Raw genomic sequence first — 20,005 nt, 5'->3', positions numbered from 1 at the left:
CTCAGAAAGTTAACCAAGCCTCTTCACAAGCTCCCCATCCATCACAGAACATAATTAATTCCAGACGTTGAGCAGTTGTCCTTTATTCCATAACATCTGAGTATTTTAACTGCTTTTATAGTTCTATCATATTTGGAATAGAATAATTATTAGCTGATAGACTTAAAAATATCAGAGCTAAAAGAGACCTGTGAGAACATATCACCAGGCTGGAAAATTGGTCTGGCAAATTAATTCAACAGGTGGATAGGATTTATTTGGGCTGAATTTGAATGCTTACCAGTAGACTATAACATGTATTCTACAGGGCCTCTAAGGACATATATATTCATAACCTCTGATCTTTCTCAAGGGTATAAGGTGATCAAATTAAATTTGAATGTCTAAATGTAGAATGGAGATGAAAGAAAATCCATTAAGCTGATTAGCTATTCAAAATGAATATGAAGGCCACAGATGACCATCCACAGAAGGCTGCTGGTCTGCCCTCCCCTCATTGTTTTAGCTTCCTATCCAGCCTAGTATGAGTTTACTTAATATATATATTTTTTCAATATTTGAAAGTCAAATGAAGACATACAGCCTATATGTTTACATTTTTATAATTTACATTTTACTTTTCCAATGCCTTGTGAGTAGATGACAACTGAAATCCTCAATAGTATCTCAATAAAATGCTAACAATTAGAGTATCAATTTACTAGGTGAAAAAGAAGTAATTGTGAATTTCACATAACATCAATATTTGATGCTTTGCTGAATGATAAAATTCTACCTTTTGTTGCACATCAGTCTCTTATTCAGTACAAGAGTCACAATGTGGCATTCACATCAGAGAGCCAGTATGAAAGTTCTCCATACACTCCTTACCAGTTTTGTGAGACACATGTTCTGGATCAACCCTATAGAATATTCAAACATGGCCATTTGAAAAAACTGCATAATAGGAACATTTCAAATTTGTACATTTTGGCTTTGCTGATGTATGTTTGTTATCAGTTATATCTCATGGCACTATCACCATGTAGCATCATGCAGTGCAGATGTAGGAAGTTTCTGATATTTAAGACTAAGAAAAGAGGTGAATCATAAAAGTAAAAGGTCTGTTTTTTCCTAATCAGCTCAGAGATCTGGCTTGATATGAAGCAGGCCTCCAAAGATGACAAACATGCTAGTGGATGCAATCCAATAGCTCCATCTTCTGAGTAGACCCAAACACCAGTGTGGTTAAACAGCAAAATTGATCTGGTTTCTTACAGGATATGCCCTTTGGCCAGGTTTCCCAGGGTACATCATTTCCACTGGGATCTGCCTGGAACCAAAATGGTCTCCAGTTATCAGTGGATTCAGTAAAGGAAGACCTGTCAGATCATGTGCAGGCCTGGATGACACAGAAAGGAATGAGACTCGAACTTTGAATTCAAGAAATTTTTACTCATTAGAGTATGTTAACATTTTTCTGAACCTACATCTTACTACTTTCCACTCTTCATGAAAAATCTAGAAGAATCAGCAGATATATGTATGTTTTTTCCTTCTTCAGTTTCATGTTTTATAATATACGGCAATTTTAATCAAACCTCTTATTTGTCATATATAATACTTTTCAACATCAAATAAAATTCTTTCATTAAAAAATATTACTATTGTGCTTTGTATTTTATAGTTTGGAGAAAAATCTAGTCATAGACCACACAGCTCAAGATACAGTTTTGAATTATTATTCTTCCAAGTACAATGCCTCAGGCCTTTACTTTCAGCTTAGCAACCATTAGCCACTATCCACCTTCACCACTGCTCTCACTCCCATGCCCAATTCCCACAGCAGTTTCTGTTTTTCCAAATCTCCTCATATGCAAAATTCATCATTCACTGAACTGAATAACCTTAGGGAACTTCCACCCATTATGACATCAAAACACCAAACCCACATATCAGTCATTTGCAAAGTGCTTGATAGCAATGGAATCCAACATAAACTCATATGGTGTTAATGTTAAAATGGTTGCTGGTTTTGCCAGTATAATTAAGGCGATTCAATAAGCATAATGTATCATAAAGCTTTAATACATGAGGTCCATTTCTAATTACAAATCCTCTTTCTGGTTCTAACATGACCACAGAGGGACGTCTGGGTGGCTCAGGGGTTAAGCGTCTGCCTTCGGCTCAGGTTGTGATCCTGGGGTCCCAGGATCAAGTCTCATGTCAGACTCCCTGCATGGAGTCTGCTTCTCTCTCTGCCTCTGTCTCTGCCTCTCTCTCTCTCTCTCTCAATTTGTATCTCTCAGGAATAAATAAATAATATCTTTTAAAAAATTAAAAAAAATAACATGACAACAGATAAAATTTGCTTGGTAAATGAGATAAATTCTATATTGCTTAGTACATAGAAGTATATTAATAACTGAGCTATAGATGCATAGATTTAATTCCTGGTAACTTCCTTTCATCTGGATTTATGTGCCACCAAATGCTCTGCATACTCCCAACCACAAAAGTATGCACTGAACCTGTTACTGCTGGGTCTTACAAACTCCCCACTCATCCTAGGGGGGTGCAGGACTTACTTGCTGCTGAGGCAGCGTCTCAAGGAGTAGGAGGCTCCTCCCCCGCAGGTGCGTGAGCACTCACTCCATGGGCCCCACGCATCCCACAGGCCATCCCGGTCCTCTTCAGAGCGTGCTGTCCTGGAGCTCTGTGAGAAAAAAAGGATGGTCAGTATCATGTCCCCAGTGACCCGTGAAATGTGTCCTAAAGTGTGGGTGTTCTGTATGTCTATATATGGTAGCCTTGCTGGAGATGAAAACACTAAGCAGATTCTTTCCAATTTAATAATGTGTGTATGTTTGCAGAGAGGACTATTTGATTTTAAGTTTAAGGACCTAGGGTCATGCCTGAAAGGGACAGAGATTGCATAATGGAGCAACTAAAACAGGGAGCAAGAAATAAGAATCTGGGTAAGGGGTAGATACATCGAAGCCACATTTTGCACTGAAGTCACAATTTTGCCCAAGGAGCATAAGTCTACTCATCTACTACTGCTTCGTGAAAACAGAGAAACTGCTCTCAGAGATGTTTCTGCTCTGAGAAGCTTGAAATGTGTTTATCAGCTTAACCTTCCAAAATTTAACAACTCATACAACTGACACATTTTTTTTTAAGGGAGGAACATCATTTCCAGATTTCAGACTTGTTAATTAGAATAACTACATGAAGTAACCTCAGTAATGCAGGGACTGCCTCTTGACACTCATAGATTTGCTTGTTACTGACAGGCTTCCTAGTGAAATCTGCACCTACTATATAGAAAACTGTTTATGTACCCATCTCCATGTTAAGCCTTACTTTTCTCATAAGAGGCAAAGATAAAATTTGTGCCATAGGCTCTGGAGTTAGAAACTGCCTGGGTTGGTATATGGATTCTGTTTTTACTAAGTGTCCTTGAACAATTAAATTACCACCCGCCTACACTAAAATTTCCCTTTTTATAAAATGGGGATAATATTATAACCATGCTACTACATGCACACACACACACACACACACACACACACACATACATACTCTGTAAGAAGATTGGCTAAATGAACTTAGCCTAGGACTAGTTTCAGAGTAGAACATGAATAAATATTACCCACAATTATGTTATTATAAATCGAGAATGTCATATACATACATGCACAGTCGTATTAGCCTGCTTAAGCTGCCATAGCAAAATACCAGACTGGGTGGATTAAACAATAAAAAATAATTTTCTCATAGTTCTGGATGCCAGCATGGGTGGCTCCTGGTGAGAGCTTTCCCCTTGGGTTGCAGAAGGCAACCTTCTCACTGTGTGCTCACATGGCCTCCACTTTGTATGAGGAGAGAGAGAGAGGAAGAGAGAGAGAGAGAGAACGAGAACAGAGCAAGTTCTCTGGTGTCTCTTCCTCTAAAGACACTAATCCCATCATGAGGATCCCACTTTCATGACCCCCATCCCAACTAATTATCTGCATTGCAATCACACTGGGGATTAGGACTTCAACATATGAATGGTGTGGGGGCCACAATTCAGTCCATAGCAATGGTTCTACAAATAGTGAATGTAAACTGGGGTCAAATTATTTTACTGAGTAAATTAAACATGATATCCAAACATTAAAGATGGCATCTTCTGGTATCAATCAAGGACATAATTATGAAAAACATTAAAGTTCCAAAACTATTTAGATTTGGAAAGATATACATGTTAGACAATATGACAATTTCATCTTCAGTTTTCCCTCTAAGAGAGAGCACAGGCGATGTGCAATAAATACCGTGAAAGGATGGGACATGGAGGCGAAAAGGAGGGTTACCTCTTATGAAGCATTGAGGGAACTTGAGTTAATGTAAGTAAAGTAACCAGGGCATAGTAGGTCTACAAGTGGTAATTCATATTGTTATTGATGTTGTTGTTAATTTTGTTTTTAATCACTCTCTCATGGCCTACCTGTTTATATGCAAAGTGTTATCACACAGAAGAGGCTCCTGAAAAAGGAAAGAACATCCTCTAGCCCCTCAGAAAACTTTATTTTGCAGTAGTAGGCTTCTTTATGGATCAGTTGCTATGGGGCTGCTCTGTTGTCAAATTGACGACTCCTTGGACCTTTTAAAACCTGAACAGGCAAAGCTAGAAACCCCACCTCAGGGTGTTGCATCAAGGCTTGTCTAACTAATATGAGCTTTATTTAGATTCATAGATTCATAAGTCATTTGAAAAGGGCTAGCCCAGGATAGCATGTTGGTTAAGAGCAGGGACTGAAAGACTACTTAGCCCTGTTGCCAGGGCTTCTTATAGGTCACCTCTTTATGCTTCAGATTTTAATCAGCAAATAAGGATAATAAAGACTATTATTATGAGAATTAACAGTTCATATATAAAAGTCACATAAGGCTGAAAACAGCCCGAATGTCCATCAGTGGCTGAGTGCATAACTCAGATATGATATATACACACAAGAGCACATTATTCAGCCTTAAAAGGAAGGACATTCTGACACATGCTACAACATGCATGAGCCCTGAAGGCATCATGCTAAGAGAAATAAGCTTAGCATAAAAGGACAGAAGGAACAAAAATTATATGAGGCACCTCCAGTAGTCGGATGCATAAAGACAAAAAGTGGAATGGTGGTTGCTGGGGGCAGGGGCACGGGAGGCATGGTCAATCGTTTTTTAATGAGCACACAGTTCCAGTTTGGGAAAATGAAGAGAATTCTGGAAATGGACAGTGGTGATGGTTGTACAGCAATGAGAGTACAGCCTTTAGGTGTACCTAATGTCACTGAACAGTGCACCTAAAAATGATTAAAATGGTAAATTTTATACATTTTATCACAATAAAAATACACACATACAGACATCCATCTTTCAGAAGCTAATAGGGCTTAAATTAGCACTGTATACGCATTTGCCCCTTTTATTAACCTTATTTATTGTTAACATTATTTATAAACACATGTGCACTCTGAAAGGTTGTAGAAGGTGCTCTGGGAAGGAACTAGTGTTTTTTTTTTCCTACTAGGTTTAGCTGAGACACTGTACTCCTAAGGCATCAGCTCTCTGAACACCCGGATGTTCCCACAGCAGAACCTCCCAGCCAGCCACCTGCCACATTGGATTTACCTGGTGATATGACCTGTCAGTAGTTCAAGGACCCTATAAAATGTGGAACAGAATGGGCAAAAGAAACACTGGTTACCTCAGAGTCTGTTCTTTCTAAAGGAAGTATTTACTGAGCTCCCAAGCCTGGTTTTTAGGATTAATAAAATCAATCTTTAATCAAGGCAATATGGGGCACTCTGTTTCCAGAACTTAATTATATACTGAGGGAGAAAAGACTCTTTGGCAATGAAGTATACATTGTCCACATATCCATTAAATTCATTCCTCAGATTTTTAACAAGTTTATTGTGCATCTTCTGGCTCCCTTTAAGTTTTCTCTGTGTGACTGGAAGAAGTTCTGTTGAGAGCTATGGTATTTGCTGGATGCAGTAACTATTTGTGACAAACATACATTTGTACAATGTAATGTCCCTCACTTTATTCAAATTAAATAAGTCTGAGATGAAAACCAACATCACAAATGCTAGGATTCATGAAATAATTAAAATGAGTAAGATGAGTGATTACAAATTACGATACTATCCAATGATCACAACTGCATAAAAAGAAAAATCCACACGCAGTATTCACATGTGAACTCCATTTCCATGTGAGATAAGAAAACTAGAATGCCAAAGCCTTGGGAGGTTTCCCTCTGGCCGCTCTCTAAGATGTTTTGGAAATAATGTATAGCTGAGATGTTGTTTTTCTAAAGAAATTGTTTCAAAGTCTATGTTGAGTTGCTTGGTTTATTTTCATGTACCTTGTCCAAAGAAGCACTAAAACGGCTCTCAGGTGAGGTTGTACAGACTAAATCTCTTACCTCATCATAAGTTACAACTTTCAGTACAACTAGACGTACAAACTGCCCATGCTGCTCTGAAACAGATCACACACGAACCCAGAAGTAAGTCATGGGCCTGTTTCTCAAACTGGAAGATTCTCCAAGTTGTCTTTTAGCAAGTGGAATAAACATAATTCATGTCAACTGAATCCATGTTTAATGTTATAGAACGTGGAGTGATTTTACTCCTCTTTAACTGTGCCAGATTTCTACATTTACAACCAGAAACACCAATGCAGCAATGCATTTCAGGTCATTTAAGACCTACCAGCATCAGCTTATTACGGTTTTTAAGAGGGCCTCAGTATAAACAACTTTTGTGCCTGGTCCAGATGGGATTGGAGCTTACTCTCTCTTGTTTGGAAATGTGCGTTCCTCTTTACCACAGTAGCATTTTTTTTTAAGTCTTAACTTTGAATTGCACCTAGCAAGAGAAACTGAGGCAGAAATAATAAGGAACTAGATAATGAGTTGCCTAGAAGCAATGATGGTTGTTTCTGAAACCAAAAGTTTAAGCTTTTAAAATATACCTTGGGCAATCTTTCCAATTGGATTTCTGTCACATAAATATAATATTTTATTTTTTAATTATTTATTTATTTATTTATTTATTTATTTATTTATTTATTTATTTATTTATTATTCATGAGAGACACACAGAGAGAGGCAGAGACACAAGCAGAGGAAGAAGCAGGTTCCCTGTGGGGAGCCCACTGTGGGATCATTACTTGAGCCAAAGGCAGACCCTCAACCACTGAGCTACCCAGGCATCCCTAAATATAATATTTGAATCTCAGTATCTCAGAAACAAGCTCACAGATGCTATACAACACAGTGACCAAGAGATTACTCCTGACCCCACTGCAGGGCATTTCAGCAACAGTGTCAGGTGAGTTGGTGAGCGTTTGCTATGAATTGACCAAGAACGAAATGGCAACCACTAAATTCTGTAAATAAGACTCCAAGTGTCATCAGATTTATCCAAAATGATCAAAACTGCATATGATACTAAACTTGAGGAGAAAATTCATTATAAACCCTACCCTTATTACAGCACTCATTTTACTTTGTAGTGGATGGATGGGTTAAGATGGACAATGGGTGCCTCTTTTGAGCCAGCATTTTAGAAATCCAGCAAATGCTGAGAGAAGAAAGGCCTGCATCTTGGCTCTATAATATTTGAAAATTGAGTATTTGCCTTGAGTTATTCAATTGAGAAAAAATCCAGATCTAGAGTTCTATATCTTTGGTGCCACATGATGACCTTTATATGTAGCATTGATGATGACTGCTAAATCAACTACTTTCTTGTAAGAAAACTCAGCAATCAACTCTCAGCATCCATCCATGCATTGCTCTGGCCAGTTGAGATGTGCTAAGCCTCAGTCAGTGATGACTGCCTAGAATGTAGATCATGTACATCCTAGAAATATTCAAAGATCAGAATAGTTTCTCTGAGTACATTAACCTCAGGATGGTGTCATTTCTTCACCATTGCTGTTTACCCAATCATGATTTTTCAACTGTTTGTTTTGCAGTTGGTTTCAGAGCCAATTGCTTTGAAAGCAATAACCAAGTCTCAGGTGAACAAATTTAAGCCTGATGGCTACAAGTAGTTAAGCACTTGGAGTAACCATGTGAAGTATGCATTCCCTGCATCTCACTGCCCAATAGACACTGAATGGATGTCTATTAGGATGACCTTCTATGGTCATGGGACGGGTTATGCAGGACTTATGAAAAATATTGTAGGATGAAGCACAAATTAGCAGTAAAAAGACTCTGCAGTTCTATTCATGTATATACAGAGGCCTTGGAAAATATTTTTCCCAAATGTTGTAACAAGAGGTCAAGCTATATGGAACGCAATAAAAACAGTGGTAGGAGCTGAGGGAATGGGTGATACAGGTTTTTGTAAAATGGGAGTCACAGAACAGATGAAGTTACATTATAAGCAAAGTGTTTTTCAAACACCAACAGATCTTCAAATGCAGCAAAATGGGTTACGAGACGAGGCAAAGAGCCATTCTTACTATTTCAAGATCAGCAGAAAGGCACCAGAGTCTCTGGTTTTCCTCTCCTCCAAGACAGCATTTAGCTTAAGCCATCTGGAGCTATGCATGTGACTGCACAAATGGATGTCACATTCTTCTAAATTAAAAAGAGGGGGCAACCTCCCCAGTAATGAGAGGACCATTTTTCTGGGGCGAGCCCACGCAAAGTGGAGAAATCTACACACAGAAACATCCTGTCCCTATACCAAGCTTTGAAAATGAATCTGCAGATTCCATTTGTAACTCTCCTACACATATCAGGTCTCTATAAATTTTATCTAATCTGTGGCTTTTTTGACAATTTGGAATACTGGTTCTTTCACCAACTTCACGTGTTAGGGGTTGCGATTCCCTGATTTGAGAGCTCACGGACATTAAGCTGTAACTGGGCTCTTGTAAAAGTCCATTGGCTTTTTGATGTAGTTTCTTAAAGAGCAGAGCATGTGGATACTGAGGCATGCGCTTTCCCAGATATTTGCTGCTGGCTTTGCTTAGGAAATTCAGATCATCTGGTTCTTATCACAGCTGCACTGCTGGGGGATATGATGAACTGCCAGTGACACAGTGCATGGTCTCTCAGAGGCCACTGCATGAAACCTGTCCCCTGCTACTGAGAAGAAAAGTCAATTCTGTAACACGGTGTAAGAGCTATGCAGGCCTCACAAAGACTTTTGGGCACCTGGCTTCCTTTTTCTTCCCCTGTACCTGTTCATGAGTGCACCCTAGCATACACCTTTCCCAATTTTGGGTGGGCACCTAATTGCACCTGAGCCTGGAGGGTTGCTGGTGAGGGGAAAAATGCTGAGATTTACTAAGAACCTATGTGCCAGCAAGTAAGCCAGAATCTACCCAAATTACTGCATTTAATCCTCACAGTGATCCATGTCAGGTTGGATTCCCCCTCCCCTTATTTTACTAACAAGAAGATTGAGGCTCAGAGAGCTTGAACACCCTACATCATCCCACAGGAGAAAGTGCTCAGCTGTGGCTCTCACACTGACCTTACGAGTCATATCCTAGTCGATTTGCCTTCGGATTGTCAGATCTCTTTGACTGAGTTTCTGCAGCTGTAAAAGGGGAACATTGGTACTTCCCGTACTAGGGTGATCACGAAGGTTAACCAAGAGAACATATGTAAAGTACTGGATGTCCTTTCTGGCTTGTTAGTGTTAATTATTTCAACTCTGCTGCGAATATATAAATCCCTCTCGGGACAAGTCACACGGCTAGTATCTGGGTGAGCCAGGTTTTACACCTGTTATCTGATCACCTTTTGTTTTGCTTTGCGTAGCTTGAAATTGTTACCTTTCCATTTGAAGAAGCATTTCTCAGTACATAATTTTTTTAATAGAACTAATGTTTTTCTTTTAAAAAAAATTATTTTTGAGCACAGTAGATTGAGCAGCCAGCTCTAGGTTTCAGCTCAGGTTGTGATCTCTGGGCCATGGGTTTGAGCCCCACATGGAGCTTTGAGTTCAACTCGGAGACTGCTTAGTCAGCAGTAGAGTGTCTGCCTTCAGCTCAGAGCATGATCTCTGGTTCCAGGGATCAAGTGCTGCATCGGGCTCCCTGCATGGAGCCTGCTTCTCCCTCTGCCTGTGTCTCTGCCTCTCTCTGTGTCTCTCATGAACAAATAAATAAAATCTTAAAAAAAAAAAAAGACTCTCTCCCTCTCCCTGCACCCTTCCCCACTAAAATGAATAAATAAATATTTAAAAATTAATTTTGTACTCAGAATTCTTTCTTATTCTGGGAATAACAACTTGGAGATAGAATTGAGACAGCTTTGTTACTTTTTAGGAAACAAAAACCTGCCTCTGCTCAATGTCAAATGCTTCAGTGAGATTTTCATTTCAGAGCTATGGTAACTTGATTTTTTTGTATTCTTTCCAAGGACAAGGCTGGATTACAGCTCATCTAAGAAACTGCTGAGAAACCTCTGGGCATTTTGGAGAGCTCCACCAGAATACAATTTCACAGCCAGCTGAATTAAAATCAGTAATTGCTGATATGAGCAAAGACCAGTATTCAGGAAATTTGCAACTGGTCTGAGTATTTTGAGTCAGCTTATCTTGAGGAAAAGCATAGTAAAATATTCTATCACTGTTGGTTTCTATTCTTCTAAAAGCATACACTTAGCACAGAGAGATACTCTGTTTTAATCCTGATAGAATATTGAAATAAGTATTATTATGCATTCTTTCTAATAGAGATTCCAAATTCTAAGTTTGGATAAAAACTTTTGTATATATACTGCATACATAAACATGTATGTATACAGTGTATGTACATACACGTGTGTGTGTATATATATATATCTTCTAGACTATAATCTTCCAGACCATACATGTGTATAAAGAGATTTTCTACTAGAAAGACCCTGTCAGTCTGGTTTTCTTTTTCCACTATAATAATTTGCTTTAATAGTTTGCTCCTGAACCTCAGGGCTGCGCAATTAGGAGCAGAAGGCTGAAACCAGTAACTCCATTTCTTTCACAAAGGAAAAATGGACAATAGGAGAATTGTATCCTATACAAACTGTAGTAATTTTTAAAAATCATTTATTTCTGGGGTGTCTGGGTGGCTCAGTCAATTAAGCAACCTACTCTTGGTTTCAGGTCAGGTCATGATCTCAAGGTCATGAAATTGAGCTCCATGTCAGACACATGCTCAGTGGGGAGTCTGCTTGTCCCTCTCCCTCTGCTCCTCCCCAGCCCCTGCCCTCCGCTCATGCTCTTTCTAAAATAAATAAATAAAATATTTTAAAAACCCATTTTTCCCCATGTTTGTGCTGACAGTCATCATGTTCTTGGCCCTTTGCACTTGTAGGGATATTTCAAAGCCCTTACGTTATGTCACAAGTGTGAAAAAAGCCATTTTACCTGGAGTTCTGAAAATTAAGCTGCTAATCTTGGTTGATGTTTTTTCTATACTTAGAAAATAAAAAATCCCCAGCGTAAAATAATATGCAGGCCAAGCACCAAGGAAAACAGTGAAGAATCAGCTCTGGGGGCTTCCACACCCTTCCACTCCCCAAAACAGGCATGTTTGAAACACCCCCTGAAATAAAATTCCTTCTCCACTCTTTTTGTGAATTCCTGACTTCCTGGTGAGCCAGTTCGAAGTTTCAGTTTCCGGTTCCATCTCATCTAACTCAAGCCCTGTCCAAACTGTGACTCTAATCAGCCATAGATTCCTTCTGCAGCCCTGGCAAATTCTGTTGGAATGCATTTACAAAACATCTGTAGAACTAACGAAACATCTGAGGCTCTGGAAAGCACATGTTGGGGTTTGGAATCATGGAGAAAGAATTCTTGACAGAAGGCTCACTTTGTGACTTGTTGAGGAAACTAGAAAGTTAGGAAGTTAATATGGCTTGGAGTCCGATGGACAAAAACTCAAACTATAGTTGATAACAGAGAAGCTGCAAAAAAATCACCAGCTAACTTCCTGCCACTATCAAATTTCTGATTTTAGAACTCCCCCAACTCTTCCTGGTTGTTGACCACGGTGTCATCTGGGCCGAGAAAAAAATGTACTGCCTTGATTCTGAATGAAGCTACACATGATTCGGGATGTAATTTAGGTTCCATTCCTATACTCATGATCGGGTGCTTTCTCTCTCAAGAGCCATTTGGATGTTGCAGGATGAATGTTTGGAATTGAAATCCAAAATATTCTCCTTGACTTGATATTATATATTTTTTTCTACTTTTGCTTGCATTCAATTCTTTATGCCCAGAAAAAGTTAAAGAATGATAAACTCTTCATTATCTCAATATCCTGCTTAATCTGCAGTTAGTTGGTATTCCATCCAGGCATTATCAATTTGCAAGAATTAGTATAGAATTAGATTTATTTATTTATTTATTTATTTATTTATTTAATTTTTAAAAAAGATTTTATTTATTCATGACAGAGAGAGAAAGAGAGAGAGAGAGAAAGAGAGAGAGGCAGAGACACAGGCAGAGGGAGAAGCAGGCTCCATGCAGGGAGCCTGACGTGGGACTGCATCCTGGGTCTCCAGAATCAGGCCCTGGGTTGAAGGTGGCACTAAATTGCTGAGCCACCATGGCTGCCCAGAATGAGTTATATTTAAAACAGGACATTGTAGCTCTTTGGGCTTATCATTTTACCCACTAGTTACTGACCAACTGCAATTTTCCCAAGTAGATTGCAAATTCTTCGAAGGCAGGGATTATGCTTGCATTTTTGAGCTACCTCAGTTATCAGTGAAATTATTATACATGTCATTTAGAAGAAAGCGTAAGACATTTGGACATTTAATAGATGGTGAAAGGCTTTGGAAGTATGTTCTGTTTCAAATTCTAGATTACTTGTTTACTTGTTATTTGTTGCTCAAAAATATACATAGGGCATGGCATAAGCATAGGTTGGGGTTGGGAGAGATAAAAGAAGGGGAACAGAGATGGGGGCAGAGGAAGATCTAGTTACTTAAAATTTTCAAGTGATGTGAAATTCTGGGACTTCTTTTCTCCAGTTCAATTATGTGCCCCCCCACACACACAAGGAAATGAATTTTGTCAAAAACACTACACCTGTAGCTCAGAAACATGTTTTAAAAAGCAACTGTTATCTCAACTACCATATCTCTGTATCTTTAGTAGATAAAATTCCCCTCTGGTTTTAACCTGTAGCTAGAGGTAGCAGCTTGAATAACTGGAATAGTTTCACAAGTTCTGCAGTTTGAAAATAAATCAAATTTGAAGAGCTACTTATGGTCCTGAGAATATTTTTCCATAGCCAATGTAAAGCAAACCAACCAAGCGTGCCAGGAATCCAGAAGTATCATAATTGCTTAATATAGACTCATGCTGATAGTCAACAGATCTCTCCTGCATCTATACCCCACTAGAGGCTCTGTGGCAAGGAACTCTTGTAAGGTACAGATGACAACCAGCAAGTTCACTTGCTGCTCTGATATGATGGTTTTCCCTCCCAATTAACAATTTCAGCAGGTCCTTATTTGATTCTCAGTGTCTACTAGCAACTCTCCATCAGCTCCAGAGTCCCACGGACCCTCTGCCTCTTGGTTGGTGGAGGACTTATTTTTCTCTTGAATGTTAAGTCTTAATCCTACGTGCTTATGTCTCTGCTTCTGCTCACTCCTGGGTTGAGCCTGGTACAGCAACACCTTGCAGAGGATTTATAATTTAGTGGGAAGATAAACACAAACAATAACAAAATATTTGATGCTCGACATCCTCTACCATTAATCAGACACCAAGCTATGTCAGTTTCATTTCTGAAATGCTTTTCTTTTCCATTACTACCCTCTCCATCCCTCCTTGCACTGTCTTCATTCTGGGTCTAAGGCCTCATGCCTGGCATTTTGGCTTTTTCATCTGGTGTTTTGACCCCCCACCAGCCTGTCCTACGCACACTGCTGCCAGTTTTTTTTTTCTAGAATACAGAGCTAGACTGTTCAGTCCCTGCTAAGAGACTTTCTATGGTTCCATGTCTACAGCTGGTGGCATCCAGTAATGGATTCCAGATGTGCTATGAGGACTCAGAACTGTATGTGCCATTTTGAGTGTATGTGTGTTATTATCATACTTCTGGAAAGAGGATTCATAGGTTTCATTGGATTCTCGAAAAAAGGGGTAAGAACCACTGGGTATAGGTAAAGGCCAAATTATTAGTGCGGCACACAACACCCTAAATTAACATGCGAGACTCATTTCTGCTGTTTCTGATCACTTTTATCCTCTGTACCCTGGGAACTGGGCACTGTTGCACTGTAAGACAAACTGCTTGGTATTGGTGATATGCTGTTCATGGTCCTGCTATGGCCTAGACCTCCCTCCTCTCTATCTTCCTCACATCTTTTTACTTTCTCCAACTTGTGTATGCATGCTCCTGCTTTGAGATGGAGCCCTGATGCCATCTTCCAGTGAAACGTTCTCTGATCTCCAGTAAAATCAATCACTGCCTTGGTCTGTGTTAACTGGAGCATGCTGCTAGGACTTTATACACACGGCTGTGTTAGCATTTATCAGCCACTGTGCTGTAGTTATTTGTTTACACATCCATCCCCAGGAAGGGACTGTGTGTTTCTTAAGGTCCCTGACAAAGATGAATATGCCTTTGAACTCCCAGTACACAGATATGTAATCAGTCTCAATGCATATTTGTTGAATGAATAATTAACATGAGACAGGCAAGGACAAGTTGTAGTTGAGTGTCTAATTCATAACGGCTGTCAGCTTTTGCACTCATTCATATACATTCAGATTCTTTAAAGACAGAGTGGGAAATGTGTGTGTGTGTGTGTGTGTGTGTGTGTGTGTACACAAAGGCTACAGATAGGCAAGGAAATGGAAGAGGAAAAAAATTAACATGACTCATGTTAAAAAAAGTCAATCACATTTCTGCTGATTCATATGTCTTTTTAGGCCAACTTTAAATGTATCTAAAATGTGTAAAGCTGAAAGATGATGAACCTGTCTCATCTTGCCTTAATCTGGCCAAACCCAAGTCTTAGATATCTATCTGCTAAAGCTGATCATTGAGTACATTATTTTATGGCCCTTCTGCAGGACCTGGACAGCAGTGCTGTGTGAAGGAAGTGTGCCAGGAGGAGGAGGGAATGAGGAATGGTGGGTGAAGGAGTCTTGACTTAAAGGCATAGGCTTTTACCTATAGAAAAGTAAAGGCCATGTATTAAATCATATTTTCAGGAAGGCAAAACTTAGCACACGACAGGTAACCATAGAACTCAGGAAGATTTAATGTTGATGAGAAATAATCAGGCAAAATGATTTCAGAGAAGCAGGTTTTGCTACAATTTTTAAAGTAAGGGTTCCAGACTGCAGAGATCATATTTCCATTAGATTCCATATAATAATAAATCTCAACATTTAGATCATAGAGATCTGATGTTTAAGAGAAATTAATAGAGGCAAATACTGATATGAACCCTTGAAGGCAGGGAATATGTGATATTCAGCCTTACAACCCTAATGTCTAACACAGGGCCAGACACAGATATCCATGTTCAGTGGATGTTTAGTGTTTAACTGTTTTGTTTAGGGTTTTTTTGTTTTTGGTTTTTTTTTTTTTTTTTTTTTTTGGTGAACACTTTTAATTTTAAAATGGTTCAGAGGTTGGATGTGAACAATACTGATGGCAAAACTTCTAAAGAGAGCCACAGGCTGGGATTCAACACTTGGCCATTGTGCTCTTTTGGACATGCTTTGACTTTGCCATTATGGTATTTTAGGCAACTTGGCTCTCTGTGCCACAACCACTTTCACGAGAAATTTTGGTCACTTTCTAAGACATCCAGAGCCTGAAAAAGTCTTTGATTCTAAATTAGACTATCTCATTTAACCATCTTTACAAATCAGTTTTGTAACCTATTAAATGAGACATGAACATTTGCTCCCTTTAACTCATAGGGTTGCTGTCAAGATTAGTTTTTTTCAAGATTAGTTTTAAAGCAAAAGTACTAAAATATGAAAGTGTTGATCAGTACAATTGTTAAACAAAATTAAAGTAGAGATTATCCTACTCCTTCAGCTGTAAGAATTGTTTTATTACAAAGTAACTAATTCTTGAAATAGAGAATCTCTGTTTGGAACTCCTTTTCTTTGCTAATACATTTATTAGCATACGGATCCTCAGCCAAATCCTTAAAGTGATTTCTCGATAATAAAAGAAAAGCTAAATTATACTCTGCACTTTTTAATCATAAATGTATGCTAGTTTTAAAAAAATCAATAAACACATGTAAGCAAAAGTTTCCCAAATGATGAGATAAAAGTTAGCTTTATTTGGCAGTTTGTAGTTTCTGTATTGACTTATCCATCCAAGTGTTAAGGAATGTTTTCTTCTTATAATATTTCTTTACTATAATGACTATTCTTGGCAATTTTCACGACATAGTTTGTATTAGAAGAAAAACTCTCTTATTGTGGTTCTCTACCAGTATAATTCTTAGTGGTTATTATTATTTTTTTAGGTATTTAGATTTACAGATATATTTTCAACATATTAGGTTTTTCATCAAAGCAACAGAGTCAGTTGGTACAGCCTTGGTATGGTTTTGGTTGTAACTACAGCAATCAAGACAAGCATTCTCTAGTTAAATAATCATATATTTTATAAACATAATGGTCTGTAATTTTTCTTTCATATTGTACATAGTAAATTGATTGCAGCAGTGCCTTATTTTAAATCACTGTAAGAAAGACTTGTGTTTTCTAAGAGGCTTTGTCTTTGTCAATTTTAATTTGTCCTTATTATTTGCAAACAGTACAGATCTACTTGTATTGAGATGGAAAATAATATTGGTGATTAGAGACATCTATGCCAGTTGTCTCTTCCTATCTCCTATTCAAGTTCATGACAGGTATTTATAATTTTGAGCTGGCTAAATTCCCTGTCCTGTTAGCATTTTAAAATCATATTTGAAAAATATCATTCAGCATCATACATATGGGAAATAATACAATCTTCCATTCATTTGTAAACTGAGTGACAACATCAAGGAGTCCTTAGCAAAAGCCACTTATTTAAGGTTTATTAGCATATGGGACATAATATATTTTTTTGTGATTCTTGTGAGCCCCTCTCTGACCCTCAAGGCTTAATAAAGCAGAAGCAAACACTGTTTCTCTGAGAATCTGTTAAACTTATTTTTTTGCTTTCAATGTGCAAGCATTTTGAGTCTGTCATGTTTTGGTTTTCGGCAAGGATAATTCTTTCTCCTTCAGCACCATTTATTATTATTTAGTAGTAGAAATACTATGTCTATGTATTGCTTTAGCCATGTTTAGCAATGTGAAAAGTTAATAGACAGATGTCCAAAGAAATGTTCTAATGGCTAAAATGCCTCGGGAATATATTAAAATGGATCTTGGCCACAGACAATACCAAGATTGCTGAGACGCACCACAGGCATCTTTTTTAAAGCCTGTTTTGTAATAAGCACAGAAAGTGAAGGTGCTAAATCATGGTTTACTACCCCATTTGCCTCACAGCCTCCCTGTCTCTGGTGCTGGGCCTCAGAAATCAATTTCACACACGGCTGCTATCAGCATTCTTTGAGCTATAAGACTAAAGCGCTTTCTCTTCTTTTTATTAAAACCAAGCTCACTTTTATCTCACGGCTCCCGCTTTTTGTTTTCTGGCTTTATTTTCCACTGTCAGTGGTGAGAGTTCAACTGTCTCCTGCCTCCTTCTCTTTCACTTCTCAAACTTCTTGAAAGGCTAATCCATGTCCACTGCACCCACTTCCTCAATACCCCCAAATTCCTTAACGCTTTGCAATCTGGCTTCTGCTCCATCACAAGAGTGACGTGGCTCCTCTGAAATTCATCAGGATCCAGGAATTCACCACATCCCCTGGCCCTCTCTCAGACCTTGCTGGGGGATATGCTCCCCTGGCTTCTTTGGCAGTGACTCCTGGCCTGTTCCTCCCCTGCCTTTTCTTACTCATCCTGACTAGTTAATGCTGGAATCCCCACGGTTCTCTCCTCTCTCCTCTCCTGTTGATCTTACCAGCTTCCCTTCTCTTGAACCTTCTTCTCTTTGCACACAGTACAAAAAACCCCTCTACCCTAATCTCCAGGATTGCATTCCCATTTAACCTGGATGCATTATTAGCACCTTAAAGCCAATATGTCCCAAACCAAACTCAGTATCTCAGTCCTCTATCTTCCTCTTAAACACACTTAAATATATAAACCTTTCTATACAACATTTCCCCTCCCTCCAAGCTCTCCGTGCTCTGCCTTGGCCCACACCACCCATGCACACACACACATACCCAGACAATTGCCTGTAGTATATATTTTACTTTGGCAATGTACCTCCTTTCTGATCCCTCTTTCCCATTCCATCAACAGGTACCCTAAATCGGACGTGTCTTACCATCATCTATATGGTACATAGCTGGTGTCTCAGTCAGCTTCCCACTCAGTTCCTCTGTAGCATTGCTCTCAGTGACCCAAAACAGCTAATAGATAAGGTTGGACTGGGAGTCTAGGATGGGGCTTTGAGATCCAGGAGAGGGAATGGTCCTTGAGTAGGCTGACAGCTAAGCCAACGAAGGTTTTCAAGCAGGGCACACTATTATTGGAGTTTTACAGTTTCAAAGTCCTTACACGTATTCATTTGATCTTCATAATAGTCCTATGAGGCACAGAAGATTTGTGGGCATGTTAGGAAAAAACAACTACTAGGGTTGGTGGATGAAAAGTTGCTGTAAAAAGGATTAAAAAGAAATCCACCTAACATCTACTTCCCCAACAGTTAAGAGGCATTTAGAAACTTCATGTCTCATTAAGCAGGATAAGGATGGATAAGTCATCCAGACAGGCGATAAATGTGGCTGTCAGGAGAGCAGTGGAAACAAGATCAAATGCTTACTCTAACATAAAGGGCATCCAGAAAAAGGAAAATAAAGAAAATCAAAAATTAGGTGACTAGTATATGCTGAAGATGAACTGGTATCTGTTTTGTTTCTTCAAATCAGACTCAGGAAGGTTCTAATTTCTAACTTGTATAAAATGTTTATGGTTCCTATTTTTGAATAGTGTATACATTCAAATGGCTGGTAGATGATCCTTCAGATTACACTACATCCTATTACCCAGGAGAGTTCTGGGTCCCTCTATGCATTCTATGTAATGTAACTGGATAATCATCTTCACATTATGCATCACAATTCCCTCTCCCTCTTGCTCTCTCATGCACACATATTTACAACTTATAGAGGGCATTCACATCAATTATATGAATTCTTTGAACTGGTATAGCATCCCTATTTTAGGGAAAAGGGGCTCCTAAGTTTTGTTTTGGGTAAGGAGGTATCCATAAAGCATCTTTTTCTTTAAAAAAAAAAAAAAGATCTTATTTATTTGAGAGAGAGAGAGAACACAAGTGGGGGGAGGGGCAAAGGGAGAAGCAGACTCCCCCCCTGAGCAGGGAGCCCACCATGGGCCTTGATCCCAGGACCTCAGGATCATGACCTGAGCCGAAGGCAGACACTAACCAACTGAGCCACGAAGGCGCCCCAATGCATCTTCAAAGATCAGAGACAAATCCCCTAACAGGTGCAAGGTGTTTAGAGTCTTTAAAATATTCAATTAGATCAGTGGTTATCAAATCTGGTACATTTTAAATTTCCTGGGAACTCAAAAAAACTGCCAATGTCTCTGCCCTTCCTAGACCAATTGAATCTGAATCTCTTCGGGGAGAGAGGCTGGTGGCCCACCCAGCCATTTTTAGGTTCCAAGTTTCCATCGTGACTTTGATGCAGAGGAGGGTTAGAATCCTGAATTAGACAAGTATTTATAGTGAATTCACAGGATGACTTTCTGGAATCAACCTTCATCTTTTTTTCTGTATCAGATTCCCTGGCTTCAGACCACTCATCCTCATCTTTCAACTAAGAGGGACCTTAATTTTTTTCTCAGCCTCTTTCTTTGAGATTGCGAGGGAGATTAGTTAC

The 20,005-nt window shown here is 38.9% G+C and overlaps 1 protein-coding gene across 1 annotated transcript in view; it reads right to left on the bottom strand.

The window, feature by feature from the left end:
* The window catches only part of ADAMTSL1 (ADAMTS like 1), a 380,207-nt gene that overhangs the window by 344,982 nt on the left and 15,220 nt on the right, over nucleotides 1–20,005 (bottom strand). The window contains 1 exon segment of the mRNA XM_038552482.1: nucleotides 2,568–2,695. Coding sequence (XP_038408410.1) covers nucleotides 2,568–2,695 — 128 coding nt within the window.

The sequence above is a fragment of the Canis lupus genome, chromosome 11 (genome assembly GCF_011100685.1).
Source record: "Canis lupus familiaris isolate Mischka breed German Shepherd chromosome 11, alternate assembly UU_Cfam_GSD_1.0, whole genome shotgun sequence".
In the NCBI taxonomy this organism is placed as follows: Eukaryota; Metazoa; Chordata; class Mammalia; order Carnivora; family Canidae; genus Canis; species Canis lupus.
This window is presented reverse-complemented; position numbering and strand designations above follow the sequence as displayed.